Source organism: Lepidochelys olivacea (genome assembly GCF_965140295.1).
Source record: "Lepidochelys olivacea isolate rLepOli2 genome assembly, chromosome: 2".
NCBI classification, from domain to species: domain Eukaryota; kingdom Metazoa; phylum Chordata; order Testudines; family Cheloniidae; genus Lepidochelys; species Lepidochelys olivacea.
Window position 1 is genome coordinate 117,757,348 of NC_140412.1, and position 19,414 is coordinate 117,776,761.

The 19,414-nt window shown below is 42.6% G+C and overlaps 1 protein-coding gene across 7 annotated transcripts in view; it reads right to left on the minus strand.

The window, feature by feature from the left end:
- Positions 1-19,414, minus strand: part of RREB1 (ras responsive element binding protein 1) — a 144,238-nt gene that overhangs the window by 37,814 nt on the left and 87,010 nt on the right. For all 7 annotated transcript variants that reach the window (XM_084618191.1, XM_084618196.1, XM_084618190.1 and 4 more), the window contains 2 exons: positions 10,445-10,589; positions 9,105-9,244 (listed from right to left, as the gene is read on the minus strand). In XM_084618191.1, coding sequence (XP_084474317.1) covers positions 9,105-9,244; positions 10,445-10,589 — 285 coding nt within the window. The remainder of the gene's footprint in view (positions 1-9,104; positions 9,245-10,444; positions 10,590-19,414) is intronic.

Below are 19,414 nucleotides of genomic sequence, written 5' to 3' on the forward strand. Positions count from 1 at the left end.
GTTCTAAATCAGCCATAAAAATGTTGGCATACTGTGGGGCCATGCGGGTACCCATAGCAGTGCCGCTGATCTGAAGGTATACATTGTCCCCAAATGTGAAGTAGTTATGGGTAAGGACAAAGTCACAAAGTTCAGCCACCAGGTTAGCCGTGACATTATCGGGGATAGTGTTCTTGACGGCTTGTAGTCCATCTTTGTGTGGAATGTTGGTGTAGAGGGCTTCTACATCCATAGTGGCCAGGATGGTGTTATCAGGAAGATCACCGATGGATTGTAGTTTCCTCAGGAAGTCAGTGGTGTCTCGAAGGTAGCTGGGAGTGCTGGTAGCGTAGGGCCTGAGGAGGGAGTCTACATAGCCAGACAATCCTGCTGTCAGGGTGCCAATGCCTGAGATGATGGGGCGCCCAGGATTTCCAGGTTTATGGATCTTGGGTAGTAGATAGAATATCCCAGGTCGGGGTTCCAGGGGTGTGTCTGTGCGGATTTGATCTTGTGCTTTTTCAGGAAGTTTCTTGAGCAAATGCTGTAGTTGCTTTTGGTAACTCTCAGTGGGATCAGAGGGTAATGGCTTGTAGAAACTCGTGTTGGAGAGCTGCCAAGCAACCTCTTGTTCATATTCCGACCTATTCATGACGACAACAGCACCTCCTTTGTCAGCCTTTTTGATTATGATGTCAGAGTTGTTTCTGAGGCTGTGGATGGCATTGCGTTCCGCATGGCTGAGGTTACAGACAGAGATCATGAAACAATACCTCCTCCCACCCCACTGTCCTGCTGGTAATAGCTTATCTAAAGTGATCATCAAGTTGGGCCATTTCCAGCACAAATCCAGGTTTTCTCACCCTCCACCCCCCTCCACACAAACTCACTCTCCTGCTGGTAATAGCCCATCCAAAGTGACAACTCTCTTCACAATGTGCATGATAATCAAGGTGGGCCATTTCCTGCACAAATCCAGGTTCTCTCACCCCCTCCAAAAACCACACACACAAACTCACTCTCCTGCTGGTAATAGCTCATCCAAAGTGACCACTCTCCCTACAATGTGCATGGTAACCAAGGTGGGCCATGTCCAGCACAAATCCAGGCTCTCTCACCCCCCCCTTCCCCCCCCCCCGGGACACACACACACACACACACTCACTCTCCTGCTGGCAATAGCTCATCCAAACTGACCACTCTCCAAGTTTAAATCCAAGTTTAACCAGAACTTCTGGGTGGGGGGGGGGGTAGGAAAAAACAAGGGGAAATAGGCTACCTTGCATAATGACTTAGCCACTCCCAGTCTCTATTTAAGCCTAAATTAATAGTGTCCAATTTGCAAATGAATTCCAATTCAGCAGTTTCTCGCTGGAGTCTGGATTTGAAGTTTTTTTGTTTTAAGATAGCGACCTTCATGTCTGTGATTGCGTGACCAGAGAGATTGAAGTGTTCTCCGACTGGTTTATGAAATGTTATAATTCTTGACATCTGATTTGTGTCCATTTATTCTTTTACGTAGAGACTGTCCAGTTTGACCAATGTAAATGGCAGAGGGGCATTGCTGGCACATGATGGCATATATCACATTGGTGGATGTGCAGGTGAACGAGCCTCTGATAGTGTGGCTGATGTTATTAGGCCCTGTGATGGTGTTCCCTGAATAGATATGTGGGGACAGTTGACAACGGGCTTTGTTGCAAGAATAAGTTCCTGGGTTAGTGGTTCTGTTGTGTGGTATGTGGTTGTTGGTGAGTATTTGCTTCAGGTTGGGGAGCTGTCTGTAGGCAAGGACTGGCCTGTCTCCCAAGATTTGTGAGAGTGTTGGGTCATCCTTCAGGATAGGTTGTAGATCCTTAATAATGCGTTGGAGGGGTTTTAGTTGGGGGCTGAAGGTGACGGCTAGTGGCCTTCTGTTATTTTCTTTGTTAGGCCTGTCCTGTAGTAGGGAACTTCTGGGAACTCTTCTGGCTCTATCAATCTGTTTCTTCACTTCCGCAGGTGGGTATTGTAGTTGTAAGAAAGCTTGACAGAGATCTTGTAGGTGTTTGTCTCTGTCTGAGGGGTTGGAGCAAATGCGGTTGTATCGCAGAGCTTGGCTGTAGACGATGGATCGTGTGGTGTGGTCAGGGTGAAAGCTGGAGGCATGTAGGTAGGAATAGCGGTCAGTAGGTTTCCGGTATAGGGTGGTGTTTATGTGACCATTGTTTATGAGCACTGTAGTGTCCAGGAAGTGGATCTCTTGTGTGGACTGGACCAGGCTGAGGTTGATGGTGGGATGGAAGTTGTTGAAATCATGGTGGAATTCCTCAAGGGCTTCTTTTCCATGGGTCCAGATGATGAAGATGTCATCAATATAGCGCAAGTAGAGTAGGGGCTTTAGGGGACGAGAGCTGAGGAAGCGTTGTTCTAAATCAGCCATAAAAATGTGGGCATACTGTGGGGCCATGCGGGTACCCATAGCAGTGCCGCTGATCTGAAGGTATACATTGTCCCCAAATGTGAAGTAGTTATGGGTAAGGACAAAGTCACGAAGTTCAGCCACCAGGTTAGCCGTGACATTATCGGGGATAGTGTTCTTGACGGCTTGTAGTCCATCTTTGTGTGGAATGTTGGTGTAGAGGGCTTCTACATCCATAGTGGCCAGGATGGTGTTATCAGGAAGATCACCGATGGATTGAAGTTTCCTCAGGAAGTCAGTGGTGTCTCGAAGGTAGCTGGGAGTGCTGGTAGCGTAGGGCCTGAGGAGGGAGTCTACATAGCCAGACAATCCTGCTGTCAGGGTGCCAATGCCTGAGATGATGGGGCGCCCAGGATTTCCAGGTTTATGGATCTTGGGTAATAGATAGAATATCCCAGGACGGGGTTCCAGGGGTGCGTCTGTGCGGATTTGATCTTGTGCTTTTTCAGGAAGTTTCTTGAGCAAATGCTGTAGTTGCTTTTGGTAACTCTCAGTGGGATCATAGGATAATGGCTTGTAGAAAGTGGTGTTGGAGAGCTGCCGAGCAGCCTCTTGTTCATATTCCGACCTATTCATGATGACAACAGCACCTCCTTTGTCAGCCTTTTTGATTATGATGTCAGAGTTGTTTCTGAGGCTGTGAATGGCATTGCGTTCCGCACGGCTGAGGTTATGGGGCAAGTGATGCTGCTTTTCCACAATTTCAGCCCGTGCACGTCGGCGGAAGCACTTTATGTAGAAGTCCAGTCTGCTGTTTCGACCTTCAGGAGGAGTCCACCTAGAATCCTTCTTTTTGTAGTGTTGGTAGGGAGGCCTCTGTGGATTAGTATGTTGTTCAGAGGTATTTTGGAAATATTCCTTGAGTCGGAGACGTCAAAAATAGGATTCTAGGTCACCACAGAACTGTATCATGTTCATGGGGGTGGAGGGGCAGAAGGAGAGGCCCCGAGATAGGACAGCTGCTTCTGCTGGGCTGAGAGTATAGTTGGATAGGTTAACAATATTGCTAGGTGGGTTGAGGGAACCATTGCTGTGGCCCCTTGTAGCATGTAGTAGTTTAGAAAGTTTAGTGTCCTTTTTCTTTTGTAGAGAAGCAAAGTGTGCGTTGTAAATGGCTTGTCCAGTTTTAGTAAAATCCAGCCATGAGGAAGTTTGTGTGGAAGGTTGTTTTTTTATGAGAGTATCCATTTTTGAGAGCTCATTCTTAATCTTTCCCTGTTTGCTGTAGAGGATGTTGATCAGGTGATTCTGCAGTTTCTTTGAGAGCTTATAGGACTTACCAGTATGAAGCCACACTCTGATCTCAATCATGTGGGTGACTCAAATCAGCTCATTGGAGTTACTCTGGATTTAAAATGGTGTAAATAACATCCAAATCTGGTTTGTTGTTTCTAACAGCAGGACATTGTTTAAACTCTCAAAGCAAGGAGCTCTTGTGACAGAACAGGATGCCAGTGAATTAAATTGACAATGTCATGCAACTGACCCCTTTTGTCTAGTAGCAGTTACTAGACTAGGCTGGGTAAACTATCCTCACTAATACAATTTAAAATGATGACTATAATTACAAAGGTGAAATGGCAGGGTTCTTAATTTGCCAAAACCAGAAGTAAGGAGTCTGTGGGGGCATCTATGCTGGAATATTTCATACCTTTCCTCCAGCACTTGGCAATAGTGTATGTCCTTGTGTATGTTGGGCTCAAGATTATTCAGCACAGTGTCATGAAAGCGATTTTCAGATTTACAATGTGCTGAAAAGGCTTGGACCTGATTTATGCTTGCACTGCTACTAGAAAACAGGTATGAAATTTTATAGTATTACACAGAGCACGCGTCTCTGGTATTACATGCTACTTCAAGTGGCAGTGTCGTCATGTAAGCAGACAAACACAGAACTTTGGGTCTTGGCAAATAAGTAAATTATTTTCATCAGCATTTTGTTTTCAAATGTATTTATTTTGTCATTTTTAAGTCTACAGATATATCCTAGATAAATATAAATGATTTGTGATCTTAAATGAGTCTTTTTTGTTGTTTTCTAAAATAATTTCAGTGCACTTTAAGAAAATCCTACAATTCAGTCTCCTGGCTAGTTTCTCTCTTGGTTGCTGATTAAAGGAACTATCATAACAAAGGACAGAAATATACTGCTGTAAATGTGAAATATTCTAGATACTTTTAAAAAGTGTCATTACTTTATTTATCAAGTATAATTTTGAATACAAGCACAAAGGCCCTTTCACCGTGGCATGACTTCAATCGGACTCCTCACATGCTTAAAGTTAAGCACTTCTATAAGCTTTTGCAGGATTGAGGCCTAATGCAGCCTCTCTGTGCAGCATCCTGCCACCTACAACAGGTGTTGCCAGAAAATGTAACAAACTCAGCCTGACCTGAACTGCAAGCAGGAGCCCATCTCTGGGATACAGGAACTGACTTGTTCCTCGTATGTGATGTCATATAACACCAGGATTCCATCATTTGAACACTAAAGTTCAAGTAATTATTCTGCTTAGACAGTGCTGGGAACACCACCTAAAGTTAGATTTGCCTAAAATGGAAAGTATTAAGACCCAATTTTCAGTTGCTTATAACTTTACGAAACTTTCATTGTTTGGTCTGAAATTTTCCATGCCTAGGGTCTGCCTCCAGCTGAAATTTTTTGTGAAAAGCTTTAGAAAAATGGATCAGCTGATTCTGAAAATGAAGTTTGGGAAGATGTCAGTTTTCCCCCTATGTTAATAAGAGCTCACAACTGTTTTGTTGAGAAGCTCTAGCATTTCCATGGCATTTAAAATTTGGCATGGGATGTATTGCCCAAGGGTGCCTTCACTACCTTTCTGAAAATCTACCCAAATTTGATTCAGTTATAAGCCTAATAAAAATAATTAAAAAAAAAATCACTGCTCGGACATGCTTAACAGAAGTTTGTAAGATTTCATCTAAGAGCCTTCTACAGTTACCAGTTACTCCATTAGCTCAAGTGGTAAATGTCTTTACAATGGATCTAAAGTTCACAACCCCGCTGATAACCCAAGGGTGGGCAATATGTTCCACATAATGGCATTTCTATTTTATCAATTTGCTGGGCTCCTGTACAGAAGTTAAGAGTTTAGGATCGTGCATTTAAAGGCACCGTCTTGAATGGCCCAAAAGAGTACATTTTTCAATCAAGTCAGCTCAGTTAAACTAGTTTTTAACCCAACAGAAAAGCTCTCTGAAGGCTCGTTAAGATGCAGGCCAACACATCTGAAGCCACATGAGCTCTTCTTGCAGTTGCTGTAATTAAATAAAAATATATATTTATTTTAAAATGTGTCTAGAAGGCTTTTGATAGGTGTTAAAAGCTGGCCTGCAGAATGATTAGCCCCTCCCTCGTCTCTGTTCTGAAGAGCAAAGAGTGTTTAGGGTAGGGAAAAATGTCATTGTGTCCCCCTGAAGCTGTGAGGGAGGAAAAATTAAAAGCCCTTTCAATCACGGGTACAGAGAGAAGTGAAGATAGCTGGGGCGGGGGGAAAAAGGGTAACCTTTGGTTAGAGTAAAACCAAGTGAAGAGATTTTTGGTGTACGTACTTTAAAAAAAAAAAAAACCCTCACAGATTTTACTTTAAGCCTCTTCCATTGTACTTGCCAAGGGAAAGAAGAGAAACCTCACACACTGCCTCTAGAGGTTTCTCCTCAGGAAATCCTCATGTCTCATACTTCTTGAGTTTTGCTGGTGCTGCTGATGCAGTTGTGAGTGGTCCATCAGGTGACATTTACAGGCATTTTTCCATTTTTGACAACAGGAGGGAGCCACAAAAGATTCCACAGAAGTAAGCCTCTGTGTGAGATTTCTCCTTTTCCCTGTTGGCTGCACAGCATTTCTCAGCTCAGCTAATTATATCAACGCTAGGATACAAACTCACCAAAATAGCTGGAGCCCTGCAGAGAAATCACTGGCTTCTTTAAATAACCCAAGCAGGGGAGAAAGAGGATAAAAACAGCACTGTTGTGCCACCTCCCACTGATAATGGTCACTGCAAGACAGTGAGACAATGTTGCTCTATCCAACTAATGTTGCTAATTAGGGTGTGGCTTCCAGAGAGTTCAATGGGATGAGAGGCTACCCAGAGAGGTTAATTCCATGAAGGAGCTGCAGTACCTCAAGCCAATTGTTAGCATAACAAAGGGCTCTATTTATTGCCCAAAGGGTAGAGCAGTTCTTACCATAATTATCAGACAAAGATGCAGGACTTAAGATTTTACATAACCAAAAGGTACTCTCCCAAAAGGAGCCCTGCTCACATAATCAATGGATTAAGTATTGTTTATTCTGCTGTAAGTAAACAATGAGGTACTCACAGCTCTGAGGCTTTGCATAAACAAGCAGCACTCAGGAAGACAATGTCCTGTGTCTTTTTCTTTCATTTCAAACAGCTAGCCCTCTGATGTAAAGTTGTTCATTTGACAAGAAGGGAAGGGTAAAGGCCCACCCTGTAAATTACAGAGTCTCATATACTGACCCAGAGGCTACAAACCACTGGGCAGTGCTCCCTTTCCTGATTCTGACAAGCAGAAGTGTGTGAGAGAGGCTGTTTACACAAGAACCTTTCTGAAAAATGACCTGCTGCAGCTACCACCAGTGCAGTGCTACATCTACACGATATGGTGATTAAAAACCACCAGGAACATTTTTCCTGTACCGTGTTTATGCCTCTGAATCCACGGGGAGAGCTACATTGGTGACCTAGATGGTGGGAAAAGGTTAGTGCACTCGGCCTCACAGCATTTGTATGTGTGTGGAAGACAGAACAGTCTTACAATAATAAACACACACACTGAAAAAAAATCAGACCATGTGGGAAATTTTAAAAACAAACAAAACACTTAGTCAACTATTGGGAAATTTCTCCAATTCCAATAATCGATGGCCAGTCACTGACACAGCTGCTTTGGTACAAACCCCATGAATAGACAAGGAAGCCATGGGGCATGGCTACACTGGAAACTTCAAAGTGCTTCCGCGGCAGCGCTTTGAAGTGTGAGTGTGGTCACGCGCGAGAGCTGGGAGAGAGGTTTCCCTGCGCTCCTGGTAATCCACCTCCAGGAAGGGATTAGCTCCCAGCACTCGAAGTCTGTTTACACTAGCGCTTTAACGCGCCCTGACTTGCTGCACTGAGGGGGGTGATTTTTCACACCCCTGAGCCAGCAAGTTAGAGCGCTATAAAATATAAGTGTAGCCAAGCCCATGGTTTATACTGGTAAAGTATCACTGGGTTTCAGGCAGGGTACACCATGCTTGTCCTTGTCTAGACTAGGACAAGTATGCACCGCTGCAGCTACATTGTGGCAGGACACGGATAGCCGCAACCAGCACAAACTCCCAGTGTAGAGGAGGCCTAATTTAAGGATTTTTGCTTTTAACGCAAGAAGACAAATAAAAGTGAGGATCTTTTGCTTCCCTGCACTGCAGTGACAGCACAACCAGTTGCAGTGGCTATCATATCCATTGCCCTTCCCCCCCCCCCTTTTTTTATTAAAAATCTCTAATTTGATTAAAACCTAATACTTCATGGGGGACCAGTCTGCTATATTGGGCCAGCCCAGGGCAAATAATGCCCTGGGGCTTGTCTAGACTAGGATGAAAGGTGGGTTTTTAAAACATGTTAGCTTGCTGCATTTCAAGGTTAGCTGGCCAAGGTGAGCTATAAGTGCTAGCATTTTAGAAAGTGTTAAAACATTTTACAGACACACCTTTTATCCTTATGTGGATAAGTCACAAAGAGCAGCCTCATTCCAACAGACTCCCACACTCCAACCCTGCCCTGCACCATCCAGTAGGAAAACAAATCCTCAGAAATAGAAATCTTTTCAGAAGGGTGAAGAGTCAAGTCAACAAAGGTGTCCAACTCTGTACATGAGTGATTTATTGCTGCTCTTCAATGGGAGATATTTAATTTCCAAGTATTTAAACCAGACTTGAAATCTGTGTTATTTAGGTCTTCATGCATTTGGATTTACCTTTTTCTGTTATAAAAACAGGAAATGTCACAGCAATCACTCAGACAAAAAATTATACCTTCTGAACCAAATGAAATGACATCTAAAAAACATTGTTTAACTGTAAATTTTTCTTCCTTAAACCACTATCTGATACTTCACATTTCAGAAGGTAAAGCATAAAAGTGTACATTTTTGGTAAGATCGCTTCTTATACATGGGAACTCCCCTGCCCTTATTTAAAGCAAAAATCATTTCTGCATGACTGGTTACTATAACCATCCTCTCCATCCATTCCTTCTTCTTTCCCCCACCCCTAAAAGAGGGGAGTCAGTTAGTAATTAACACTTATAACTGGTTTTCATCTTCAAAACACTCTGTACATAAAGCTGGTCGAAATTTTCCGAACTTCCAGTTAGATTAAGCTTTTCATCAAAAATTTGATTTTTGACAGCTTTCCCGCCCCTCCCCCCAAAATTCATGGTTTTTTCCAATTAAGCATCACAGCACCCCTGTGAGACAAACTGTATTACTCCTCATTTACAGATGGGGAACGTGGGGCAGAAAGGTTAAGCAACATGTTCAAAGCCACAAATGGAGTCCGTTAACAGTGTAAAAGGTGGAATGGAACCTCCCACACAGTCCTCTGGTGACAGGGAGCATGTCCAGGCCTATTTCTTACCTCAGTGAGGTATCTGGATGGGTCTCCATATGGGTCTCCAGCCCATACTTGCATACAAATTCTTTGAAACACACTGGACAACGATAAACTTCCTCCTCAGCCTTCTTCTCCACTTCACTGGACTGAGCCTCCTCGACAACCTTCGGAGAGATGAAAACGCCCGTCACAAGGACTACACTCAGTGAGCCAAACATGCAATCCAGGCAGAGCCTTTCTGTCACAATGTACCAGCCCATGACTTTGCTACAGGCTACTGAAAATGACTCACTCCAGAGAGAGACAGAGCGCTGCCGGATCAACAAGATACATCAGCTAAATGTTAACTAGTCCTTTAGAAGGTACAGCTGCATCACCTCAGATCGTCATTGCTTATGAGAACTAAACAATTCATAAACAACTTTAACAGGGAAGAAAATGTGCACGTGAGATGTTCAACTCTGCTGACCATTTAACTAGCATCATTACCCCTCCCCCATCACAAACCAGGCTGTCAGCCTAGGTTATTTATGCCAATGAATCACTGCCAGCCTCTAACTCAAGTGATCCAGAGAAGAGCAGTAAAATTGTTCATGTTTTCTATAGACATCTTCTAATTACAGGAAAAAAAGAACGCACAGAAACAAGAGATGTCTACATTGAGTTACTGCTAGCCTAAAGAGTATAAAGGGCCACTGTCAAGTTAAATTTGGTATTGAATTTATGTTTTGTATAAACAAGCTGTTATGAAACTCAAGCCCAATAGAAATAGTTTATTAAAAAATGCCAATGGCAACTTATTTTTTTTCAAATTAATAAATATTTCCTTGGAGTGTTTGAAGGATAAATACTGCAGCAGTATGCTAGTATGGGAGAACCTCAATGTGAAATGGACTACAAACCGACTATAAATTTTCCAGAGAAAAAATTTAAACGGTTGTCAAGATTGAAAGTAAATATTAGTGACTTGAGCTTTAAAGGCCTTCCAAGACTGTTAGGTTTATCAAAAAAATAACACAATCCTCCACACATCAGACTGAGTTTCAACCTAAATGGGTAATTTATTCCCCCCTCCCCCAGTCTAATTTTCATTGTCCAAATTGAAATACAAAAAGGAAAAACAGCTTAAATAGTGAAATGTAAAAAGAGATGTTGAAACTCTTTCAATTTGAATAATCTAAGATGTTAACAACACAGGTAAGAACATCTGTGTTTTAAAAATATATATGATTTTAACTTGACAGTGTTTTCTGGATAGGTTCTTTCATGCACAATTAGGTAAATATCAGATATGAGAGGTTAGGAAATTGAAATGGGGAAAACGGTTGTCAGGAACAGATTCTGCAACATGGATTGTAAAGAACCTTTTTTGCGGGGGTTCGTTCCTCTCTGTCTGTCTCAGGCTCATGACTAAGTTTCCTCTTACAGGATAATCGTCTGCGCTTCAGAGGAGATGGAGGAGTTGTACTTGCAGTGCTGTTTGGATCCTTCTCGTGAATCTTCATGTGTCTAAGTAGGAGAGGGAGGAAGACAGCCTTTCAGCACCCAGATCAGGATTCTGAAATTCAGCATAGTTTTAATCCAAATACCATTCCAAATATTTGACTTCAAGTAATAAACAACTCCCATAAACTGGATCGTGTTTTTCAAGCAACACATAATGTAGGGCCTGATCCTACAAATGCTTACTACCGAGTGCACGAGCAGTCTCATTACAGTAAGTGTTTGCAAGATGGGGCGCTTAAAATTAATTCATGCTAGATGACAAGAACCCTTCTTTCCTATGCCAGAACGTACATCAGCTGAAAATGGAAATCACACGGCTTAAGGAAGCATCACAAAACTTGAGAACATGTCCTATACATTTATGAAAATATGAAGTCCCCAGGGTTTGATTTTTATAGCTTAAAATTTATAAAACAAGGTCAGTCTTGTTCTGTTATATGTATCTTGCAACCCTGCTAACTGTACCAGGCACGCTTATAAACCGCCATATCACCCCCCCAAAAAATTGTATGAAACATGAATATATTACAAAGCAGCAGTAGTGGTCTGTATTTTACTGAAAAGGATTGGTTTATAAAAAGTATGGATGCATTTCAAAGTTGAAAATAATCATGTATTTATAGATACTAATTTATAAAATGTAGAGTTGGGTTCCCCCAATGAAAGTTAAATAGATTTTTCAGGTTAACCAAGGCCTTGTTATATAACATGTGGAAGGAAACGCAGGCCATTAACTCAGGTCACCTTGGCCAAATCACTTGAGCAATCTGTGCCTCAGTTTCCCCATCTGTAATATGGAAATCATGCTCATCCACCTTTATGAGGTGCTGAGACACCCTTGGATGAAAAAGACTAAGCATCGTTAGATCATAAAAGATAGTATAAATAAGTAAAAAACCCACTGAACAAACCCAGGTATGTTCAGTTACAGGAAATATTATACCACTTATAAAAGCGTTTCTTTTAAAAACAAATAGTCTTGGCTTACATTGTACTAAACCTTTTATTTATGCATGGGCTTTTGGGAAAAAAATTCAAAAATCACCTAACTGACTTATGTGCCTAGGTCTCATTTAACGTTTATAGCAACTTCAGCTCGTAAGTCACTGGGGCATATTTGGAAATTTTACCCCTACTGGTTTAAGTCACTATTTCCAGATATGATACTAAAAGGCAATTTGTCCTGGTCTACACTGGTAATTAAGACTGGAATTTTCCAATGGGATTTGGGCACCTCGCTCCCTTACTGCGCCATTTAACTTTATTATGCACAATTGTGTTCAATTGTGACAAAGTTTACAATCTTCTAGGCAAACCTTATATGTTCCTGCAACTGGCTGGCTTGAAACACAATCAATGATTTTGAAGACTGGCTACATGGGAATCACCCAACATTTTAAATTAATGTTACTTTTAGATGCCAGGTGCATGACATGTGAAGATAACATAACAAATCAAACTGACCGCTTTTGCAACTCAATTAAAGCCAAATGGGATGAATCTGACCCAACATGTTTTACATGCTTATTTCCTTTTCACAACATCTGAACCTTGAAAACACACACACACACGGTCTTGATCTTGCTTAAAGTGGGGTAAAATCAGAAGTAACTCCATGTTTAGTCAATCGAATTACATTGATGTAAAACAGGTGCAAGATCAAAAATGATCTTGCAAGGTGCTGACCGCTTTGAATTCCCAAATGAAATCAGGAAGACTACACTCTTCATAGGATCTGGCCCCCCAGGGCAAGATTATGGCTTCTTCTTTGCACCTACACAGAGGGTGTAAGGTGCTCCTTTGCTTTGCCCCCTTCCACCAGCTACAATACAGGAAAGAGGAAGCAGCTACACAGGAGAGCAGAGAGTGGGCAAAGCCGTGACTCTGCACAGCCTCCTTCCCCACAAACTATACTAGCCAGCGCTCGGAACTGTACGAGGGAAGATAAATAAAAGACTCCACTGGAGCATGGGGAAGTAAACCCAAGGACCCAAATTGTACCTCAGACAGATAAGCAACTATGTGCTGTCCCTTCTTTAGGGCATGCAATTGCCCCCAACTGAGTACATAAATGTCCTATTCTTAGCTCATATTTATGGCAAATATTTGAAACAGATTCTCCAGATCTGCAGAGTCTAGTAAATTCAGTCATTCTTTTCATTATTCTGGAACAGCTTGTTTTAAAAAAAAAAACTGAGACAACAATAAAGTCTATAGGCAAGATGCCTAGGTGCACTGAGGCCAGTCAGATCTCCCCCAGCCAGGTTTCTCTTTTTTTTTTTTTTGGGAAGGCATTGCTCTAGTTCCCTGCTCCAACCAAGCCAACCCCAGATCTTTCTACAGATGATAAATTTATAGGATAAAGAACAGTAAGTTATGTTCATACAGAAGCACAGAAGTAGAACTGAACCATTTGTTCATTATTTTATGCAATAGTTGAAGATAAGCTTGGAAAAAGCAACAGGGGAAAAAAGAAGCGAATATTTTAGTATTCAATTCATTTGCAAGGTAAAGGCTGGAAGAGGTATGGGACTTTTTTTTTTTTTAAGATAGTTTTCCAGTTAATAGGCAAGTCTGAAAGTGAGATACAGATATTTGTGTTACACACACATATATTAGGACAGCATATTTAACCTTTTGGCAGCATGACTGACGCATAGCTAATATTATTTGGCCAGTGCCACACACACACACACACTCACACTCTCGCTCTCTCTCTCTCCCAGGAAAAATTCTACACTATAAAAGAAAATATGAAAAACCCCAGCTTAAAGATTCTGTTCTATCCCTGAGAAGCATGCATAATTCCCATTAGTAGCTACACATGCAGAATAATTCCTGAGGGCCAGATTCTCTTCTCATGCTATTTTTACACCTGTTTAGTGTCAATGGAACAATTTTTGGTTTACGTGAGTGCAAGTGAGAGGAAAATCAGTTCCAATAGCACAGAATGTTATAGTCTGTTCATGTTTTAATTTTGCATGTTTGAAGTGAAGCAGTCCTAAACTACTGAGCCATCAACAGGAAGAGACCCGGACTGCACCTTTGACTTTTACTGAATAGGTCAAACGTGTCAGACCCTGATAGCTCTCTGTGGGGAATCATTTAAAAAAAACCAAAGAAGCAGGTTCCAAGTTCTCAAATAAATTCACAATCTGCCCCTACAGTACAAGGAGCAGATTTATTCTTTGACAGGTTAAACAGGTTTCACTGCATTGAATTGCGGGTGGAGAGAAAGAGGATTACTAGAACAACCACCCAAGATAAGCAGGAAGAGAAAGCAGACCAGTACAAAGGACAGACACAATCTTCATCATCTCCTTTACCTTGCAGCAGGGACATGACTGAGTTCAGTCTGCCTTCAGAAAACAGTATCATTTGACATATGCTGAACTGTAACAGATGTCAGATTGCATCCACCACCTTTTATTTATTTATTTTTGAAATATAGTCCCTTCACTATGGCACATCTGCACTCTGAGGGCTATGGCAGCATAGCTACCTGCAGGGTACATGCAGACTACAGTGACGGAAGGAGTTTTTCCACTGCTGTAGAAATACCACGTCCCCAAGCAAGGATAGCTAAATCAATGGAAGGTTTCTTCTGTTGCTCTGGCTGCACCTACACCAGGAGTTAGGTCAGCATAGCTACCACACTGGAGTGTGGATTTTTCACAGCCCTGAGTGCCTAAGCTATGTTGACTTAAATTTTAGTGTAGACCAGATCTAAGCTTCATTCATTTAAAGTTTCTTAACTCTGAAAACAGACTAATATTTGTGTTGCTGTATCCTCCTTTAGAAATGTACCAAGCAGCTCTAAATTGGCCTCTTTTAGGGGTAGATAGTGCAGCAAAAATTGAGGGCCAGACATAGATGCTGGAACTAGGGCTGCTGGGAGTACTGCTGCACGCCCTGGCTTGAAGTGGGTTCTGTCATATACAGGGTTTACAGTTTGGTTCAATGATTCTCAGCCTCCCCACTATACAGATTGTTCCAGCACTCCTGGGGCCAGATTCTCAGCTGCGGGTATTGCTTTAATGATGTCAATGTAGCTAAGTGAATTTACACCAACCGTGGATCTGGCCCAGACATCCCCAAGAGAAATATGGTACTTCACACAGGCACTCTCAAAACTATGCTTTAGGTAGGTAGCCTGAGTATGTACATGCACACACATACACTTGGGAATTGCACAGGGTGGAACAAGAGGGTGTAACTAGGGCTAATGGGATGACATTAAGGAAGTGAAATTTAAATGGACTAGCAGGAAAAACTTCCAAGTACTGAGAATTATCAGTCTATGAAATAATCTACTATGGGAAGTGATGGACACCTCATTACTTGGAATTTTTAAAACGAGACCAGACAAAACACCAGAAGAGGTGTAGGAAATAATCTGGCACGGAAAGGGGAATGGGCTTGATCTTAAAAGGTCTGTTCCATCTCTAACTTGAAAGCTTTAAGAAATGCTATGTAAAAAATGCAGATATCTTGCTCAACCAAGTTTTTGCATCAAGTTTGTGTGCAAGAACTGCCCTCCCTTTTTCCTCCCAAAATTCCACAGGTGAGTCAAGAATATCTGATAATGCCACAATCTTATTAGTCAACCCTCTAGCCACATAGGTGTTTTTCAACAGTTTTAGTGCATTTTAACTCCCTACCCTCTATCGGTGTCATCTTCTTCTCCCCCAGGCTCAGTCTCTTACCTGCCATCCCCCATCTACAGGCAACTGAACTCTGATGATCACATGGATAAACATTCAGATCAAGACGACGTGGCACAAAAAGGCTGCTTTTCTTTCTCTATCTTCAGCTCTACTCTGATCCACAATATATGGTTTCAGGAGAGTAACGTGTGAGTAATCCAGCACTGCTACTACTGAAGAAAGAGTGAAAAAAGCGAATCTCTCTGGGTTTTGCTATTTTTGAAGTGTTTTGGGTTTTTTTGTTCTACCTCTGAGTATGTCACAGAGGTAACTCCTGAGAAAAACTTGCATCAGTGGTTCTTATTGGTCATGATCTGACCTTTAGAAAGGGTGCTGTTTAAAGTGCCAGGGAGAAGTGAAGACAATGCAGAGGTTGTGTGTGTTCAAAAGACAAGCTCTCTGAAGATTTTAATACCCCCACAAGAGCCAGGAACATCCTTTAAAGAGGATTGGGGGAACAATGGAATAAAAAGGTGATGACTGTGGCCTCTGACCAGTGCCTGGGGTTAAAGTCCCTCTTCTTTTACTTCTGTGGCATGAGCAGGACCGCTTGTCAGTTGGGATAGGCTGGTCCAAGGCTGACCAAAGGAAAGGGAGGTTACTTACCTTGTACAGTAACTGAAGTTCTTCAAGATGGGTGCCCCTCTGAGTGCTCTACGTCAAGACGTGTGTGTCTGCGTGCGCGCCAGTCCACTCTTGATCGGAGATTTTTGTCTGCAGGTTCATGCGTGGGCCCTACACACCGTCACACTCTGACAGGAGGGTACACAGGCAGGGGGCAGACCCACCACCACTCCAGTTCCTTCTCAACCCCCAAAGTCTAACAAGAGACTCCAAGGCAAAGGGGAAGGAGGGCAGGTAGTTAAGCACACACAGGGCGATATGTCTTGAACTCCAGTTACTTGTACAAGGTAAATAACCTCTTCTTCTTTGAGCAGTGTTCCTATGGGTGCTCCACATCAGGTGACTCTTGAGCAGTACCTCCATCATGGAGAAGGGTGCTGAATAGGCAGATTCAGTACAGATCATGGAACAGCTTCATTGAAAGCAGTCCCAAGGGTTGGGGCTGGTAGAGAGCTGAACTGAATGGAATAATCTAAGAAATCGCCTCCAGGATCCATGTCCCTGAGGTGATGAGCTCCCAGGAAGGTAGACAATGGGAGAGATTATCCCCATAAAGGAGGCAGAGGGGAGAGGTGCAGTGTAAGAGCTGGAGAGGAAGGTAGCTCATGACCCTTGACTAATGGGTCAAAAAAGGAAGAAGAAGAAAAAAAGTGAAGATTCAGGCTCTCCCAGGGTGCAAAGGTCCCTGTGGAACAGACCTCTGGAAGCTACTGGGGACCCCGGATAGGGATCCTCAGGAGTCAATATGTCAGGTAGCAATGGAGACGGTACTGAAGAACAAAAGGTGCATGACAAAGATTTTTTGTTGACTCTAGAGCTCCCTGTTTCAAAGGCACCGAGTCTGGTGTCGATGTTGGTGCTACTCTGGGAGGTATCTCAGTGTGCAGCTTCTTTGCCCATGGCTTCTGAGACCCAGACGGAGGGGATGACTTTCCCCTTTTCTTATCCCATTCCAGACTATCGGGTCTTTTCTTCTTAGAAGGCCTGGGTGGTGCTACAGGGCCCTCAGGATCTTCGTCTACCACTGGAGCAGTGGTGGCTCGCAGATCTGATGTATAGGGGGTGACTCAGAGGGCACTCCATTACCTTGTCTTCCCTCAATTTCTTAGATCTGCTCTTGAAACTGGAGCAGATCTTACAGTTAGGGCTTGTCTACGCTGGCAATTTACAGCGCTGCAACTTTCTCGCTCAGGGGTGTGAAAAAACACTCCCCTGAATGCAGCAAGTTTCAGCGCTGCAAAGCGCCAGCATAAACAGTGCTCCCAGCGCTGGTAGCTACGCCTCTCATGGGGGTGACGTTTTTAGAGCACTGGGAGAGCTCTCTCCCAGCACTCTGCCGTGACCACACAAGCCACGTTAAGGTACTGACGCGGCAGCACCTTAGCGTTGCCAGTGTAGACTAGCCCTTCGTGGGGATGTGAGACTCCCCAAGGCAGTGGAGAAGGCAGCTTCAATTTCTGTTGCTGTGGGGAAAAGACCTAGTGCAGGTCTGGCAAGGTTTGGAGCCTGGGGTCTTGGGTGTAACCTGAACTCAAGGCTGTTGGTCAAAGCCCAAGAAAAACCAATAAAGGCCCACATCCAGCAAAGAATTAAAGGGGAAGGAGAATCCCATACCCTCAAAAGCACAAACTGTGCAAAATAACAGGATGTAATAAAATCTATTAAATAAAGAATAAATGAGCGACAGGTGTAGCAAGCCGGATGGCTAGCTAAATGGACAGCACAATGCTCCATCTCAAGCTGCAAGTGGCTGAGATGGAATTGCAGTGGTGATGGGCGCACAGGGGTGTCTAGCGCACAGCTGTGGACCTGCAGATACAGCTGACAAAAATCACTAGTCAAAAATGCACAGGTGCACACACATCCTCACGAGGCGCACCCAAAGGGACACTGCTTTAAGAACAGCAAATCCACAGGAAAGCCAGGAGGCACTTTCAGTGAGAGATGGTTGAGAAAGTTCCAGGCTCAAAAATCCCCTGATTAATTGCTGAGCACAGCGTTAGCAAGTGTATAGGCAGGACACCATTTCCCTCACTGCTCTGGAAACAATGAAGGAAAGTAAAACTGGCCATTACCAATCCAGAGAGTGATTGTTTGCCAGTATCACGTCCAGGTTTCACAGTCCACACATTTTTCTGTACCACTTCTCTATAGCTTTCTTCACTTTACCACTCTATTTACCATACATCCCACTGCACTGCGAGAGGCCTTTTCTCCCCTCATTTGATTTCTGAATGCTGGACCACAACCTGACCTCAAAAAGAAATGGATGGTACCCATATATCTGACATCTATCTGAAAACAACAAGTGTAAAACCACCATATATTATTGCAGTATTTATAGCCATCTAGATATTCTGGTAATCAATTAGAGTGAGAATAAAATCAGCAACGGTGAAAATGGCTTCTTTCATAAGCTACCACCTATATCATAGAAATTATTCTTCAAAGCAAAACACTCTTCAACATCTACCAATCTAGTAAGCTCAGCATTCTGTGGAGATGTAAGCTGGTCAGATGGGCAGTAGGTTCAGCTGCTCTGACCTCAATGTAGCTGAAAAAATTACTGTTAAGTATGGTCTGCTACTTATTCTGATAATTCTCTTCCCTAACTACCTTCAGTGCATTATTATTTTAGTTTATGTTAATAAATTTACCAAAACAAAATCAAAACCACATACTTTCAATATTCCACAACAGAGTAAATATTTACAATTCAAAATACAATTATATTTTTTAAAAGGCCAGTTTCACCCTGATTTCAATCCTGCACAACCACATTAAATTCAAATGAAGTGCTAAAGATTTAAGACAGGCCAGGTTTTGGCCCATTGTGCTCTTGTCCTTCCCTGGGATGGAAAGTGGCTCAAGAGCAATAGAGTGCCAACTTTAATGCCCTTCATATCAAAACCAGGACCTATTCTGACACATTTCCAGCTCAGAATGCCTGTGCTATTATTTCATTCTGCCTGACAGTTCTAACTTTATCCAAGTGTCCTAAAAACTATAAAAGACAAAAACATTTCATTGTACAGGCTCATTTCTGTCATTTGAAGCAAGAAGGGGAAAATCCCAAACAAATACAAAATGGGTTTGAGCAGCAGTGTTTTCAGGAGTCATCAGTCAATACAAAGACTGCTAGCCCTCCCCCAAAGCCTTGTTGTGAAGATGACTAGAGCTTAACTCCAAAGTACAGTAACACTATGTACCGGAGTTAAACCTCCAGTTATTTGTTTGTCAAAACAAAGTCATCAATCTGTATTGACAATATATGTTCAGTCCTAATAATTATAAGCAGCCACTACTTAGCAGAGTCTGATTCATTCAACACTGTCAGCTGTAATCACTGGATCAGAAAGATGCAGCTAATTCTGAAATGAAACATGACTGGTATTTGGAAGGGTTTTTGTTTTGTTTTTCTTAACAGCTTATCGATGACAACAGTTGCTATTCAGATCCTCCCAAAACACTAAAACCTCAACCACCTTGTGAAAACTC